The 17,600-nt window shown below is 43.7% G+C and overlaps 1 protein-coding gene across 2 annotated transcripts in view; it reads right to left on the bottom strand.

The window, feature by feature from the left end:
• Positions 1-17,600, bottom strand: part of RAB41 (RAB41, member RAS oncogene family) — a 42,114-nt gene that overhangs the window by 11,754 nt on the left and 12,760 nt on the right. The window contains exons 2-4 of one of the 2 annotated variants that reach the window (XM_075835661.1): positions 11,057-11,115; positions 8,344-8,397; positions 3,979-4,087 (exon numbers count right to left, since the gene is read on the bottom strand). In XM_075835661.1, the coding sequence (XP_075691776.1) occupies positions 3,979-4,087; positions 8,344-8,397; positions 11,057-11,115 (222 nt within the window). The remainder of the gene's footprint in view (positions 1-3,978; positions 4,088-8,343; positions 8,398-11,056; positions 11,116-17,600) is intronic. The other variant, XM_075835662.1, reaches the window with a different exon arrangement.

Below are 17,600 nucleotides of genomic sequence, written 5' to 3'. Positions count from 1 at the left end.
TAAAACATTCTTTTAATAAAAGTCCATTTCAAAGTTGCTTAACCCCTTAGTGACCACTAATACGCCTTTTCACGTGATTCACTAATGGGCTTTAGGCTAGGCTGACGCCTTTTCACGTCAGCCTAGTCTAAGTCCTGCACGGGTCTCCCGTGCAGCCAGGAGCCGGGCTCTGCTGTCTGATGACAGCTGAGCTCCTGCTCCAACGCCCGCGATCGAAGTTTACTTCGATCGCGGCCGTTTAACCTGTTAAATGCCGCCGTCAATAGCGACCGCGGCATTTAACTTTGTTTACAGAGGGAGTGAGCTCCCTCTGTCACCCATCGGCGGCCCGCAAATGCAATCGCGGGTCTCCGATGGGGTGTCATGGCAGCCGGGGGCCTGATAAAAGCCCCCAGGTCTGCCCTGGACATATGCCTGTTAGGACGCGCCGGAGGCACGTCCTAACAGATTGCCTACCAGATTTACACTGACAGGCAATAATGCTCTGGTATACGAAGTATACCAAAGCATTATAGCAGCGATCTGAAGATCGCACAGTAAAGTCCCCTAGTGGGACTAATAAAATCAGTCATCAAAGTGAAATAAAGATTATTAATAAAAAGTACAGTAAAAAAATAAATAAAACCATTTTTTTCCATAAAAAGTGGTTTTATTTAGTAAAAGTGTAAAAAAAAAAAAATAAAGTACACATGTGGCATCGCCGCGACCATAATGACTCCATTAATAAAGTTAATATGTAATTTAAACCGCAAAGTGAACACCGTAAAAAAAAAACGCAAAAAACCATGGCGAAATTGCAATTTTTTTCCATTGCCCCCCAAAAAAGTCATAATAAAAATGAATCAATAAGTCCCATGTACCCCAAAACAGTACCAATCAAAACTACGTCTTGTCCCGCAGAAAACAAGCCCAAAAAATCACTACATTGATGGAAAAATAAAAAAATTACGGCTCTTGGAAAGCGACGATGCAAAAGCAAATAATTTTAGTTCAAGAGTTTTTATTGTGCTAAAGTCGTAAAACATAAAAAACCTCTACATATGTGGTATTACCGTAATCGTACCGACCCATAGAATAAAGCTAACATGTTATTTACGTCGCATAGTGAACGGCGTCAATTTAAAAACGCATAGAACAATGGCGGAATTTCAGTTTTTTTTTATAATCCCCCCAAAAAGGTTAATAAAAGTTAATATAAAAATTATATGTACCCAAAAATGGTGCTATTAAAAAGCACAACTAATCCCGCAAAAAACAAGTCCTCATACAGCTATGTAGACGAAAAAATTAAATCGTTATAGCTCTTTGAATGCGACTATAGAAAAACGAATAAAATAGCTTGGTCATTAGGGCCTAAAATAGGCTGGTCACTAAGGGGTTAAAGAAACATTGATTTAATAACAAATAAAATAATATATATATATTTATTTTCTTCCAAAGGTGTAATTAGCCTTTAAGTTTGCAAAGGGCTTCTTAGAAATAAAAATTGCAATCTGGTCCCTATAGGCTTCTCCTCCACATTTTCCTTGCACTACATTTTATAAAACACCTAGAAAGTCCTGTCATTTGGCGGCGATGGTCTTAACCCCTTAGTGACCAGCCCATTTTAGGCCCTAATGACCAAGCTATTTTATTCGTTTTTCTATAGTCGCATTCAAAGAAATATAACTTTATTTTTTCGTCTACATAGCTGTATGAGGACTTGTTTTTTGCGGGATTAGTTGTACTTTTTAATAGCACCATTTTAGGGTACATATAATTTTTTTAATTAACTTTTTTTGGGGGATTATAAAAAAAACCTGAAATTCCGCCATTGTTCTATGCGTTTTTAAATTGACGCCGTTCACTATGCGACGTAAATAACATGTTACCTTTTATTCTATGGGTCGGTACGATTACGGCGATACCACATATGTAGAGTTTTTTTATGTTTTACGACTTTTGCACAATAAAAACACTTTTGAACTAAAATTATTTGTTTTTGCATCGTCGCTTTCCAAGAGCCGTAACTTTTTTATTTTTCCATCAATGTAGTGATTTTTTGGGCTTGTTTTCTGCGGGACGAGACGTAGTTTTGATTGGTACTGTTTTGGGGTGCATGGGACTTATTGATTTTTTTATTATGACTTTTTTGGGGGGCAATGGAAAAAAAGTGCAATTTTGCCATTGTTTTTTGCGTTTTTTTTTTTACGGTGTTCACCTTGCGGTTTAAATTACATATTAACTTTATTAATGGAGTCATTACGGTCGCGGCGATACCATATATGTGTACTTTTATTTTTTTACACTTTTACTAAATAAAACCACTTTTTATGGAAAAAAATGGATTTTTTTTACTGTAACTTTTATTAATAATCTTTATTTCACATTTATTATTTATTTCATTAGTCCCACTAGGGGACTTTACTGAGCGATATTCCGATCGCTGCTATAATGCTTTGGTATGCTTCGTATACCAGAGCATTATTGCCTGTCAGTGTGAATCTGACAGGCAATCTGTTAGGACGTGCCTCCGGCGCGTCCTAACAGGCATAAGTCCAGGGCAGACCTGGGGGCTTTTATCAAGCCCCCGGCTGCCATGACACCCCATCGGAGACCCGCGATTGCATTCTCGGGCCACCGATGGGTGACAGAGGGAGCTCACTCCCTCTGTAAACAAAGTTAAATGCCGCGGTCGCTATTGACGGCGGCATTTAACGGGTTAAACGGCCGCGATCGAAGTAAACTTCGATCAGCAGACAGCAGAGCCCCGGCTCCTGGCTGCACGGGAGACCCGTGCAGGACTTAGACTTAGACTAGGCGAACGTGAAAAGGCGTCAGCCTAGCCTAAAGCCCATTAGTGACCGACGTAAAAAGGCGTATTGGTGGTCACTAAGGGGTTAAAGGGAAGGTGTCGCTGAATTTATTTTTTTTATATAAATTTGCTTTTAGTGTATTAAAATAAATTTTATTTATTTGTGTTTTACTTTTTTTCTAACTTTTACTTCACTATGGAGGCTGCCATTTTTTTTTTTATCTCTGTATGTGTTGATTAAAGACACATACAGAGATGGAATACGGCACATACATCCCCATAGAGAATGCAAACGGGAGCTGTTCCATTCACTATAGTGTACGCCGTCTGTGTGGGAACGGCGCATGCGCCGCTCCCACACAATCCAAAAGGGAGGCCAAGCGACATCCGGCGCCATTTTAATGTGGACCGGAAGCCGCGGCCGGACAGTAAGAGGACTACTTCCGGTCGCGGCTTCCGGACATGTGTTCAGAAGCAAGGACTAGGAGCGGAGGGAGCGGCGGCGGCAGGAGCAGGTAAGTTATGTTTGTGTATGTTCGTGTTATACTGTCTGATTAAAACTGTATGTAATCCTCCTACACTGTGCATTCGCTCAAAAAATGGCGGCACACATTGTAGGAGGTTTGAACATTCAACCCCCTCTTTTCTCCTGGCACTAGCCAGGATAAAGGAGGGGGATTAATTGAGCACACTAGAGCGAGTGTGTCTTCTCCAATTTTGCAGCATAAAGCAATGAGGTTGCTTTACCACATGCCAATGCTGCAATTTTGGGAATTGCTCCCTCTAGTGACCAGCACATGGAAATGTTATAAATTTTAATCTAATTTATAATATTTCCGGACTTGTGAAAAAATTAAAAAAATTAGAACAATGTCTAATCATGTATATACTAACTGTTTAACAAAAGTTAAATTTTTCTAGCGACACATTCCCTTTAAAGTGTGACTTTTCAGAATAAACGGTCATATGTGTGTACATAAGGTATGATACTATTTCTGACTATTATAGAACTTGTATTCTGCATTTTTTCTTAGCAGTTTTCGCTTCTGCAGGCTCTAATTCTCGGTTCTCTGAGATAGTGGGTGGAGCCTAACTGCGATCAGGTCTCCCCCACACACAACACAGAGAGCACAGAACATCCTCGTCTATTATCTATATATATATATAATTTTAATGTAACTCACTTGTAATATCATACACAACAACAGCAATTGTGGAGTCACGAATATAACTGGGGATCAAACTGCGAAAACGTTCCTGTCCGGCGGTGTCCCAGAGCTGCAGCCGCACCTGCTGGTTTCAGGCCAATGAAGGCAGGAATAAAAAAAACAGGACAAAAAAAAGGGACAGATATTGTAAGGAGGGAACATTAATGAACAGTAGATAACAGACTTGGAAGCAAGAATAAGGCCATGTTCAGATGTGGCAGTTTTACAGTACAAAATATATGGATGAGCTTTTGAAAATCCCATCCACACGTAGCAGAAAAAAAATCGAAGCGGATTTCAGGGCATGCTGCGGATTTTCACAGTATATTGTGTTAGGGTATGTTCACACGGCCAAATTTCAGACGTATACGAGGCGTATTATGCCTCGTTTTACGTCTGAAAATACGGCTCCAATACGTCGGCAAACATCTGCCCATTCATTTGAATGGGTTTGCCGACGTACTGTGCAGACGACCTGTTATTTACGCATCGTCGTTTGACAGCTGTCAAACGACGACTCGTAAAAATACAGCCTCGTCAAAAGAAGTGCAGGACACTTCTTTCAGACGTTTTTGGAGCTGTTTTCTCATAGACTCCAATGCAAACAGCTCCAAAAACGGACGTAAAAAACGGCGCGAAAACGGCACGAAAAACGCGAGTTGGTAAAAAAACGTCTGAAAAGCAGGGTCTGTTTTCCCTTGAAAACAGCTCTGGATTTTCAGACGTTTTGGTTGACTACGTGTGAACATACCCTTACGGTCTCACCATGGATTTCACCCAATTGCAATGCATGTCTGAACCCACCCTGAGAAGAGAGTGATTTACTGGTGTGCAAGCTACCCCATAAATTTAAGTTGAGCCTTATTATTGTTGGTGTAAACCAGAGGTGGAACATATATAGAAAAACGAATAGAAAAATATAGCCCGAATCAGGGGTTTTGAACCTTTCATGGTTTTTACATACAAATATGGATGCAAAACACTGCCGTGTGAAAGAGGCCTCAGGCCGGGTTCCCACGCTGTATAAAAACTACCACATCATGGTGCGGTTTTTTGAGCGGAATTTCCACTGCTGTAAGCAGCGCAGAAATAAAATGAAACGCCATATTTACCTAGGCCGTTGTCAGGGTGACGCGTCCCTCCTTTGCCGTCTGGTCTCCCTGGATGAGGCTGCAGCCCATGTGACTGCTGCGGCGTTCACATGGGATGAAACGTCATCCCAGGAGGAAGAAGCAGGGAGTTCTGGGAAAGTATGAATTTTAATTAATTTATTTTTTGAGTTGCTTTTTCTTGCTTCAGAATCCCAACACTTGGCTTTACAGAAACGTAAGGAATACGCAGAATAAAATGACACGCTAAGGATTTAAATTCCGCACCCCAGGTCAATTAATGAACGTTTTCACAGCATTTTTTTCCGCAGCGTGGGCGTGAGATTTTCAAAAATTGCTACTGTAAATGCCGCGGAATTTCCGCACAGAATTCCGTAGTGTTTAAGCTACGTGGGAATCCAGTCTTAAGCCATCAAGATAAACCTTTGACTGCGGTGCTCAGCATTAGAGCCCAACTGAAGTTATAGAGGTAAAGAACATCCCCAGATCAAGTGGACATAAAATCCCTACGTATGAATACAAAATACACTAAGAATTTTCCTCCCAGTTCACAGTAAATATTTGATGGGTCTCACTTCAGAAGTCTACATCATGTACATGAGCTGGGACCGTGCTATAATGAAGGGGCCCTGACATTTGCCAAGTACAGTGCCCCCTTGGCTTTTAGCTCATACCTCCTAGGTCATTTTCATTGGCTAGCCACAGGTTTCAGTGGAACTTTGATGCATTGGGGGTCTCTTCAGCTACATTCCAGCATTTATTTTTTTATCTGACCCCCATTGTTGCCTCTTGTCGGTATCATGGGTAATTTCAATGTGCTGTACAGTGTGAGGCCCCATGCACACAAAACGTAAAATGCCCGTAATTAAGGGCCGTAATTATGGCACGTTATTATAGGCCCATAGACTTCTATTGGACCACGGGTACCTTCCCGTATGCTTACGGAAAGGTGCCCGGGCCGTTAAAAAATATGGAACATGTCATATTTCAGGCCGTAATTATGGCACGGGCAGGCCCATAGAAGTCTATGGGGCTCCCGGAATTACGGGTGGCTACGTGTGTGCACCCGTAATTACGGGAGCGTTGCTAGGTGACGTCGGGATAGTCACTGTCCAGGGTGCTGAAAGAGTTAACTGATCGGCAGTAACTCTTTCAGCACGTTGCACAGTGACTACCGGTGGAGTTAATAGTATTAAAAGTTAACTTACCCAGAACTCCCTGCTTCTTCCTCCAGTCCGGCCTCCCAGGATGACGTTTCATCCCATGGGACTGCTGCAGTCAATCACAGGCCAATCACTGGCTGCAGCGGTCACATGGACTGCACGTCATCCAGGGAGGTCGGACTGGATGTCAAAAGAGGGACGCGTCACCAAGACAACGGTACGTATGAACTTCTTTTACTTTCAATCACTGCGGAAACTCTGCCCGAAAGGGCTGCCCCTTCTCTCTATCCATCATTGATAGCGAGAAGGGGCTGCCAATTAGTGCAAAGAAAACGGGTCCGTAAATACGGGTCGAATACGTGTGACAAAGGACCCGAATTTAGGGCAGTATTTACGGGAGGAAAAAAATATATGTTAGTGTGCATGAGGCGTAAGGCCTTATTAACAATTGAATATTTATTTATTTTTAAGTTAAAATAAGCTGATAATCAGGAGTGGATACTAAAAACAGAAGTATAAGGCCCTGTTCACACAGTTTTTTTTTGCAGGCAGAAAAATCGGATTCAAAATTCCTTCAGGAAATTTGAGGCAGATTTTGACCTACCTGCAAATTCCTGCCACGATTTTCACCCGCTGCCATTAAGCGCCACCGGCAGAAAACGCAGCAAAAAATGCTTTTTCTGCCTCCCATTGATATTAATGGGAGGTCAGAGGCGGAACCGCGGCAAGAAAGTGCATGCCGGTTTGTTTTTTTTACAGCGAGCAGCTAAAAACCGCTGCGAGAAAAACGCCTTTGCCTCCCATGGGAATCAATGGGACGCGGTTTCACCTGTTTGTTGCCTCTGATTCCAACGTGGTTTCCGCGTCAAAATCAGCATAAAAAAAAAAAGTGAGTGAGTAATGTTTCTATTATAAAAAAATGTTGCAAAACACTGATCAAATGCGCAAGCATAAATGAGGCCTAGCAAACCGTGGCCTCCGCTATTGTGTCAATTACATATATAAATACGAGTTCACGAATACAGGGAGTTATTGACAGTATAGGAGAAACTACATAGGTATCACTACGTTCAGAGGGGGGAGGATTCGTGACATTTTATTTTTTGTTGTTTTCAAGTGTACTTAAGGTTTTGGTCAGGGTTTCCGTTACTCTGCTTCGTCATAGGAGCAGAACAACTAAAATACCAGAAGTGTCGGCTCCGTTACATGAATGACACCATCGGCACCTGATGGAAGCGATTAACTTTAATGGGTTTCGGTCGAGTTTTCGCACTGGTATCCGTTGTTTTACCGGACAAAATAGCGCAGCCTGCTGCAATGCCTCCTAACAGATCCTGCGACGCAGAGGTGAATGCGGCCCTAAAGGGGTTGTCCACCACTGAACAAGCAATGACCTATCCACCGAATAAGTTCATCAGTATATCATCGGTGTGGGTCAGACACCTGGACCGTTAAGCTGATCCAGCCATCTCCAGGCACCAGATGTTATGGCCCATTGTGCCATGTACGGATCCGGAAGAAGTTGGCATAGCAATAGCATAGCGGCCATGCTGCAGACTGCAGCTGTGCTCCTATTCACTTGAATAGGAGCAGAGATGCAGTACGGTAGCTCGCCGCTATTCGGCGGCCGGAGCCAACTCCTTCCGGCATGTGTGTTCAGTGCTCAGAAGCAGCCGGAGCGGCTTAACGGTGCGTGGTCCGGGTGTCGGACCCCCACAGATCATGTACTGATGAGCTATCCGGTGGATAGTCATCAGTTGTCCAGTAGTCAACAACCGCTTTAAACGTAAATGGGAAATACAGCCAGAAAACACGACTACAGAGTGGACAGACTACAGGCAATTAAGCAAAAACAAAAAACACCATTTAAACACCCAACATTTGTATAAATTAGAAGGAAATGCTTAGATGGTTTGCATTTCAGACCAAATTTTCTGCACCTTTCTCAGACCTATTTTATCATTTTGGGGTTTACCACAGGTTTGTAGCTGCCCCGTGGTATTCACACCATTAGAGCACGCTAGATGTATTACATACAGCAATCGTACAGAAAGACAATCATCACTCACCGTGCGGTCCTCCAGATACATAGTCTTGGAAAGAAAGTCTATGCCAATCGTAGCCTGTAAAAAAGTAGAACACACTTCATGCAAAAGCAAGAATCTAATAGTTACAGCAAGGCAGCTCTTAACTGCAGTAATAATCGTATTCTACATGTTACCAGTTATTTATTGTGCATTATTCTATGCCCGTTAAATGTATATGATGCACATAATTCACATATAAATAGAAAAAAGGGAACATCCTGCCATTTAGCAAAACCCCAAGCATAACGGGGGACGTAGGAGATGGTTACTGGGGTAGCAGCAAAGCATAGTGAGCTATGCGGTTTCCGGTACTCGGGAGATACGGAAACAAAGTAGCTTACTGTGCCACGCGGTTTCTGTAGTTTCCATTTATTTATAATGAAGCAGCAAAATGCGCTCGCCTGTTATGGAAAACCTGGCCCACTCGTCAGTCAGTTGCTAGAGCCCAGCAGCAGAAGGTAGGACGGAGGTCAGGGGCCCCGTTCTAGAGATTGGTGCGGGTACCAGAGAGCTGGGACCAGCATCTATCGCACATTTATGGCATATCCTGTGTCTATGCCACAAATGTCAGAGATTGGAAAAACCCTTTAAACAAGGCAGCTATAATAACTGGATCTTCCATTAGAAGGAATGAGTCACCTATATTTTTCTTTTACTAATTAAAACCAGAGAGTGAAACATAATGGGGCAGATTTAGTATTGGTGTTGCGCCAGAAGTCTGTCCTAAGTTGCACCTTCTTTTGGGCGCAAATCATTTTAGGCAAAACGTATCAATAAAATGCGCCAAAAAAAACAGATGTTGGCCCGACGAGGGCGTAACTTAGTGGGGAAGGGGGTGTAGCTTAAGATACGCCAAATTTTTGGACTAAAATAAGTCAACCAAGAGGTGGTATGAAGTTAGACAGAAGCGTCTACAGGTGGCAAAATGTATCTTTCAGTATGAGCAACTGTGATAAATTTGGCACATTTAGTCCAATTTTGAAGTTGTCTGAGCTTAAAACAGTATTTTTTTTTTTTATTTCTATTTTCTGCTCATGGTTATGGGGCAGCCACATTTTGCTTGAGCTGCTGCTCGGTTAACAGCATTTGGAGATATGCTTTACAGCAGCCCCATAGGAAATAGTCTGGAGCTGACCTACTGACTTATATAGGAGAGTGTTCTAGGCAGGCTCTGTGATCTGTGCATTGTACAGGGAGGGGGAGGAGGGGAGCTGCGTACATCACCTATTGTCAACGGGGAATCCCTGTGACGCGATCAAGGGACATACCATATATGGCCAGACAGCCCAGGGTCCATTGAAGGACCCCAGGGCTGTTTGACCATATTTCCTGTTAGGGCATACTTAGGTATGGCCTAACAACCGCCTGTGTACTATCGGTACATAGGCTAATGTACTGGAATATAGATATATGCCAGTACATTAAAGTCTACAAATAAAAAAGTAAAAGTAAAAAATAAAAGTAATGTTAAATAAAATGACTTTTTGAACACGATAAAAAATTAAATAAAGTCTCAATACATAAAACACATATATTCGGTATTGTCCCGACCGTAATAACCTGCACAACAAATTTATAGCATCATTTATAATGTGTACGCTGTAAAAGGAAAAAAAAAATAATAAAAACCGCCTTCAACTTATTAGAGCCAGTTCACAAGTTGCGTAAATACTGCGGATTTCCCGCGATGAAAAATCCACCGCAAATACTGTAGCAGAAAAGTTGATGGGGTAAAAAAAATCTCATCTACGTGCTGCATAAACACGGAGCGTAAATACTGCTCAGAAATAGACCTGCGGTGCGGAATTTCATTCCGCAGCACGTCAATTGTCTTTACGTTAACGCTGCTTATATATTGCGGGATTTCCCCATTGAATTCAATGGGGATGTAAATCCTGCATCAAATAGCAGTTCAGTTTTTTGCGGCGGATTCGCAGCGATCCCGCTGCAAATACGAAACTCAGAAAAAAAAAATATATGATTAAACTTACCTAGGAGTCAGTTTCATCCTCCTGGGATGACTTCATCCCATGTGACAGCCGCTGCAGACAATCACAGGCTGTAGCGGTGGTCACATGGATAAACGTCATCCCAGGAGGCCGGCCTGGATGACGACAGAGGGCCGGCCTCCTGGGATGGCGCTTCATCCCATGTGACCGCTGTGGCAGCCAATCACAGGCTGCAGCGTTCTCCTGCGAGGAGACGCCATCCCAGGACGACGGCCTGCTAGTATGCCGGCTAAGCGTTGCAGTTTTTTGCTGCGGACATTCCGAGCGAAAGACTGCACCACAGTTTGGTGTGCTTTATCGCCCAGAATTCACTGCGGCAGACAGGTCGGATACGCTGCGTCCTATTCAGGTCAGTAAAACAGTTCAACTTACATGACCTAGTGACAGGTCCTCTTTGTAAAATATGTAACATAAAAATGTTAAACAATGACACATTCCCTTTAAGATTTGGACTGTTTGCTTTTGTTTTATTACGATGTGTGTACACAGTGCAGACGGTGGCGGGCACAGAAACAATAAAACATGGTAGGGGCGATTATCACCAGATGACACAGACTTGACAGGCGATTAGAGGACTCCACAAGAGCCGCCTGCTGTGTCTAATCCGCCAACTACTTTAATCTCTAAACAATAAAGGAGTATTAACGTTAGTACTTCAGTCAAAGATCAGAATCCAAGATACTCACCTGGTACGTGTTGTCAAAGCTGTCATACATGAATCGAGTGATGAGAGAGGTCTTCCCAACTGCAGGCGAAGGAGAAGTGGTTAGTGGACTATAGACTGAATAATCTACAAAACATCTATGTCTACTGTAACGCGAGAGCAGTGCTTGGAATACAAAAGGAACCGGCGAGACATAGAAATGGACCCCAATTGTTTACTTTACATGGACCAGTGTGTAAGCATATTCACACGTGCACATCCATAATGTGAATGTGTGGTCATGCCGCATACAGAATATACGTGTGTGTGTGTGTGTGTGTACGTACACGTATGCACGTGTGTGTGTGTGTGTGTGTGTGTGTGTGTGTGTGTGTGTGTGTGTGTGTGTGTGTGTGTGTGTGCGCGCGCGCGCGCGTACTATCTAGCAAATTCAAAACATCAGATTGTGCAAACATGTTCAGTGTAGGGCCTGTTCACATCACCATTGCCCTTCCGTTGAGGGGTTCCGTCTGAGGTGTCCGTCGGGTTAACCCCTCAACGGAAAGGCAAACAGAAACCTCGTCTTCCGTTGCCCTCACCATTGAACTCAATGGTGACGGAAACCTAGCTAATGGTTTCCGTCTGCCACTGTTGTGACAGGGTTCCGTTGTTCTTGATGGAACCAATAGCGCAGTCGATGGTGACCGACGGAAACCATTAGCTAGGTTTCAGTCACCATTGAGTTCAATGGTGAGGGAAACGGAAGCTGAGGTTTCCGTTTGCCTTTCCGCTAAGGGGTTAACCCGACGGAAACCTCAGACGGAACCCCTCAGCGGAAAGGAACGGTGATGTGAACACACCCTAAAGGTAAATATATACATCACAAGAGATCTATTCTAGATCAGATATACAAGTATAGAGGGTGTAGAGACCCTACGTGAAAGTATCTTCTACACCGGGGTTGTCCAGGAAAAAAAATAAATAAATTTCTAAAAAATGCCCCCCAGCCTTGATTTGCCTTCCCTAATACCCCCTATTAACCCCTTAGTGACCAGCCCATTTTAGGCCTTAATGACCAAGCTATTTTATTCGTTTTTCTATAGTCGCATTCAAAGAGCTATAACTTTTTTATTTTTTCGACTACATAGCTGTATGAGGACTTGTTTTTTGCGGGATTAGTTGTGCTTTTTAATGGCACCATTTTTGGGTACATATAATTTTTATATTAACTTTTATTAACCTTTTTGGGGGGGATTATAAAAAAAAACTGAAATTCCGCCATTGTTCTATGCGTTTTTAAATTGACGCCGTTCACTGTGCGACGTAATTAACATGTTACCTTTATTCTATGGGTCGGTACGATTACGGCGATACCACATATGTGGAGGTTTTTTTATGTTTTACGACTTTTGCACAATAAAAACACTTTTGAACTAAAATTATTTGTTTTTGCATCGTCGCTTTCCAAGAGCCGTAATTTTTTTATTTTTCCATCAATGTAGTGATTTTTTGGGCTTGTTTTCTGCGGGACAAGACGTAGTTTTGAGTGGTACTGTTTTGGGGTACATGGGACTTATTGATTCATTTTTATTATGACTTTTTTGGGGGGCAATGGAAAAAAATTGCAATTTCGCCATAGTTTTTGGCGTTTTTTTTTTACGGTGTTCACTTTGCGGTTTAAATGACATATTAACTTTATTAATGGAGTCATTACGGTCGCGGCGATACCACATATGTGTACTTTTTTTTTTTTTTTACACTTTTACTAAATAAAACCACTTTTTATGGAAAAAAATGGATTTATTTTTTTACTGTACTTTTTATTAATAATCTTTATTTCACTTTGATGACTGATTTTATTAGTCCCACTAGGGGACTTTACTGTGCGATGTTCCGATCGCTGCTATAATGCTCTGGTATACTTCGTATACCAGAGCATTATTGCCTGTCAGTGTAAATCTGACAGGCAATCTGTTAGGACGTGCCTCCGGCGCGTCCTAACAGGCATATGTCCAGGGCAGACCTGGGGGCTTTTATCAGTCCCCCGGCTGCCATGACACCCCATCGGAGACCCGCGATTTCATTCGCGGGCCGCCGATGGGTGAGAGAGGGAGCGCACTCCCTCTGTAAACAAAGTTAAATGCCGCGGTCGCTATTGACGGCGGCATTTAACGGGTTAAACGGCCGCGATCGAAGTAAACTTCGATCGCGGGCGTTGGAGCAGGAGCTCAGCTGTCATCAGACAGCAGAGCCCCGGCTCCTGCCTGCACGGGAGACCCGTGCAGGACTTAGACTAGGCTGACGTGAAAAGGCGTCAGCCTAGCCTAAAGCCCAGTAGTAAATGACGTGAAAAGGCGTATTAGTGGTCACTAAGGGGTTAAACTTCTAACCAGTTTCTGTTTGATTTCCATCATCACTGCTGCTTTTTCTGTTTGTTTACATCCCTTGCTGTTTCCTGTCTTGTAACCCACCATACCCATGATCCCCGGCTGCATCTGAGGAGACAGTTGCATCCACCCCCCTTCCTCCAAAGCATCTCAGCTATTTGCATACTGCCACGCCCCTCTATGGTGACTGTGATTTTCGCGCAGCCGCCATCATTATGACACTGTTTATGTTTGTAAACAGAAAAGCACGTGGTGCTTTTCTGTTTTCATTCATACTTTTTACTGCTGTTGCGCGAATCACGCGCGTACCACGGAAGTGCTTCCGTGTGCTGCGCGTGATTTTCACGCACCCATTGACTTCAATGGATGCGTGATGCGCGAACACAAAAATAGCGGACATGTCGTGAGTTTTACGCAGCGGACACACGCTGCGTGAAACTCACAGACAGTCTGCACGGCCCCATAGACTAATATAGTTCCGTGCAAGGCGCGTGAAAATCACGCGCGTTGCATGGACGTATTACACGTTTGTCTAAATAAGCCCTTACACAGTAATAATCATCATTATCCTTTGTGCCTCCATCTATCCCTGATCTAAGTACAGGGACCCATCTCCCTCCCCCGGCCCTTCCACAGCCTGATAAATGTCAGGGTACGTTCACAGGCAAAGACGTCTCAAAATACAGAGCTGTTTTCAAGAGAAAACAGCTCCTGATTTTCAGAAGTTTTTTGTACAAATCGCGATTTTCGCTGCGTTTTTTGGAGCTTTTTTCACTACAGTCTATGGAAAACGGCTCCAAAAACGTCTCAAGAGATTTCCTGCACTTCTTTTTCGCGGTCGTTTTTTTATGCGTAAAAAAACACAAAAAAACGCTCCTTCGGAACAGAACGCCGTTTTCCAAACGGATGAATTTAATTTGTCAATTTTCTGCCACACACTGCCCTCTGTAAGTAATGCCACATAGCCCCCCCCCCCCCCGTAGGTAATGCCACACAGCCCCCCCCCCGTAGGTAATGCCACACAGCGCCCCCCCCCCTGTAGGTAATGCCACACAGCGCCCCCCCCTGTAGGCAGTGCCACACAGCCCCCCCCCCTGTAGGCAATGCCACACAGCCCCCCTGTAGGCAATGCCACACAGCCCCCCTGTAGGCAATGCCACACAGCCCCCCTGTAGGCAATGCCACACAGCCCCCCTGTAGGCAATGCCACACAGCCCCCCTGTAGGCAATGCCACACAGCCCCCCTGTAGGCAATGCCACACAGCCCCCCTGTAGGCAATGCCACACAGCCCCCCTGTAGGCAATGCCACACAGCCCCCCTGTAGGCAATGCCACACAGCCCCCCTGTAGGCAATGCCACACAGCCCCCCTGTAGGCAATGCCACACAGCCCCCCTGTAGGCAATGCCACACAGCCCCCCTGTAGGCAATGCCACACAGCCCCCCTGTAGGCAATGCCACACAGCCCCCCTGTAGGCAATGCCACACAGCCCCCCTGTAGGCAATGCCACACAGCCCCCCTGTAGGCAATGCCACACAGCCCCCCTGTAGGCAATGCCACACAGCCCCCCTGTAGGCAATGCCACCCCCCCTACTTTCCTGTAGGGGACGGCTCTGGAGAAATCCCTCACTTCACTGTCCATATATGAACAGTAAAGTGAGGTACTTCTCCTGGAGCGGAATCCCCAGCCACATCGGCGGGGATTCCGCTTCAAAAGTCCCTGACGTCACTGTGTCCATATATGGACACAGTGAAGTCAGTGACTTGTCCTGGAGCGGAATCCCCGTCCAATTCGCCAGTGATTCCGCTTCAGAAGTCACTGTGTCCATATATGGACACAGTGAAGTCTGTGACTTCTCCTGGAGCGGAATCCCCAATCCCGGGCTTGGGGATTCCGCTCCTACAGTGAGCAAATAAACACCCTCCTCCTCCTCACATGCGCTTCGGACTGTGAGGAGAAGGAGAGAGCGAGCGAGGGCAGACACGGCCGTCACAGTACACACACCGTCTCCACATATTAAAACTTGCGCGTGCGCAATGAAACACACGGCTGCTGAAGACGCAGCCATATCATTTATGCGTGGTAGTGTCAACCACGCATGCTCTAAGCAGATGGGGAAAACACGTGGTACAGTTACGTCATTTATGACGTAACCGTACAATGTGAAAACCGGAAACCGCAAACCGGAAGTTAGGCGCGAATGGACGGGTATGCACAGGAAGTGCAAATTTTACATGGACAAGCGGTCATGTGACGGAAGAGGGGATACGACGATACATCCAGCTAATCAAACGTAAGTACATTACAAAGTTAAATGTTTTCCATTGTTTAATTAAAAGTAATTTTTTACTTCCGGAAAACCCCTTTAATCTGATCACAGGAATCCCAATTAGACAGCGAGCTTTTGTGAGCACTCGCCTCAAACACCCTCTGACCTTCTAGGCACACTGCTAAAGACAAGACAATCCGCTTACTGGAAATCTCGGGATTAGACAATAAAAGTGACATTTTTACTAAACAGCTTTGGAAGAGCTACAGATTGTTGTGTAAATAGTGGGCAGAAAAAAAAAGAAGCACCTACAACAACACTGTCCGTCTGAAATCTGCAGCTACCGAAAAATCCTCTATACCAAACACAATGGAAGGTGTACGACCTTATAAAAATCCCTCTTCCATAAAGTAACAGCTGCCGCATATTTTTACAGATCTAGCAATTAAACCAAACTTCAGAGTAACTTCACATTCTAAGCTAAACTTTTAATATCATAGAAATGTAACAGAAGTTTGGATCGGAGGGGGGCTGGTTGCTCAGACCCCCATTATCGCTAAAAACAAAAAAGGTGCAGACGCGCTCAGATAATCGTCATGAAAATTCGGCTGTGATTGGCGCTCCTTGCTAGGCTGAAGAACATCTACTGTGATCGCAGCCATTAAACCCCTTAGATGCCACAGACAATAGCGAATTGTGGCATCTTAAAGGTTTACAGAGGGAAGGGGCTCCCTCTGTCACCCATTGGTGGCCTGTGAATGCGATCGCAAGTCACCGACTGGTTGCCATGGAAGCCACTGGCCTAACAAAGGCCCCCAGACCTGCCATGGCTGTATGCCTAATAGGCTGTGCCAGAGGCATAGTTTAATTACTGACAAGAAGTAATGCTTCAGACTGTCAGAAGATCGCAAAGTGAATTCCCCTAGTGGAACTAAAAAAATTAATGTCAAATATAGTTAATAAAAAACAAAATCTGCACAGTAAAAATATATTTTTTTTTTCATAAAAGTGATTTTATTTGGTCATGTCAAAGTGTAAAAAAAACAAAACACCACAACAACCCCACAACACAAACATGGTTTTATATAGAATGCAATACTGCATATTGTATAGAATGCGGAGTGCCGTTTTGACAATGTGCCAGGTGTCGGCTCTTAAAAATGTATGCGCTGTAAGTTGATTTTGTTTTATTTTAGGTTTTATTTGTACAAGTCAAAAATTTGAAAATTGTCCTAGTTACCAGAGGTGCAATATTTCCAATAACTCCTGGCAGCAAAAGCTTTGATATTTATATATATATTGGATAAACCCAATGGGGGGGGGGGGGGGGTGGGGTGTTACAAAGCAAAATGCACCAGAATTGTGTCTCAAATAGAGTTACATTTCGTGCTGCAAATTTAGGCTGGGTTCACACGACCACATTAACGTCCGTAATGTACGGAACGTATTTCGGCCGGAAGACCCGGACCGAACACACTGCTGGGGGCCGGGCTCCTAGCATCATAGTGATGTACGAAAACATGATTACAGCTAATTTTTGCACATTTCCTAAAAATTTAGCTATTTTTTAAATAAATATTAAATTTGTCAACCAAATTTTTCCACTAACAAAGTACAATATGACATGACAAAACAATCTTCGGAACACTTGGATATGTAAAAGCATTCCCAAGTTATCACAAATTAACATGTCAAATTTGAAAAAAATTGTCTGTGTCCACAAATAAAACTGATAGCACACTGAAGCATTTCACTGAAGTGTGCATGAGCCAGATTATAAGTGGCCTATCTTATACATAATCTGATCGGCGCTGTAATGTAGATAACAGCAGTGTTTTTTATTTAGAAAAACAATCATTTTTGATGGAGTTATGACCTATATTCGCTTTATGCTAATGAGTTTCTCAAAGGACAACTGGGCGTGTTTTAC

This window comes from Rhinoderma darwinii, chromosome 8 (assembly GCF_050947455.1).
Source record: "Rhinoderma darwinii isolate aRhiDar2 chromosome 8, aRhiDar2.hap1, whole genome shotgun sequence".
NCBI lineage: Eukaryota > Metazoa > Chordata > Amphibia > Anura > Rhinodermatidae > Rhinoderma > Rhinoderma darwinii.
Note: the sequence above shows the minus strand (reverse complement) of the source record. Positions and strands in the feature narration are given on the sequence as shown.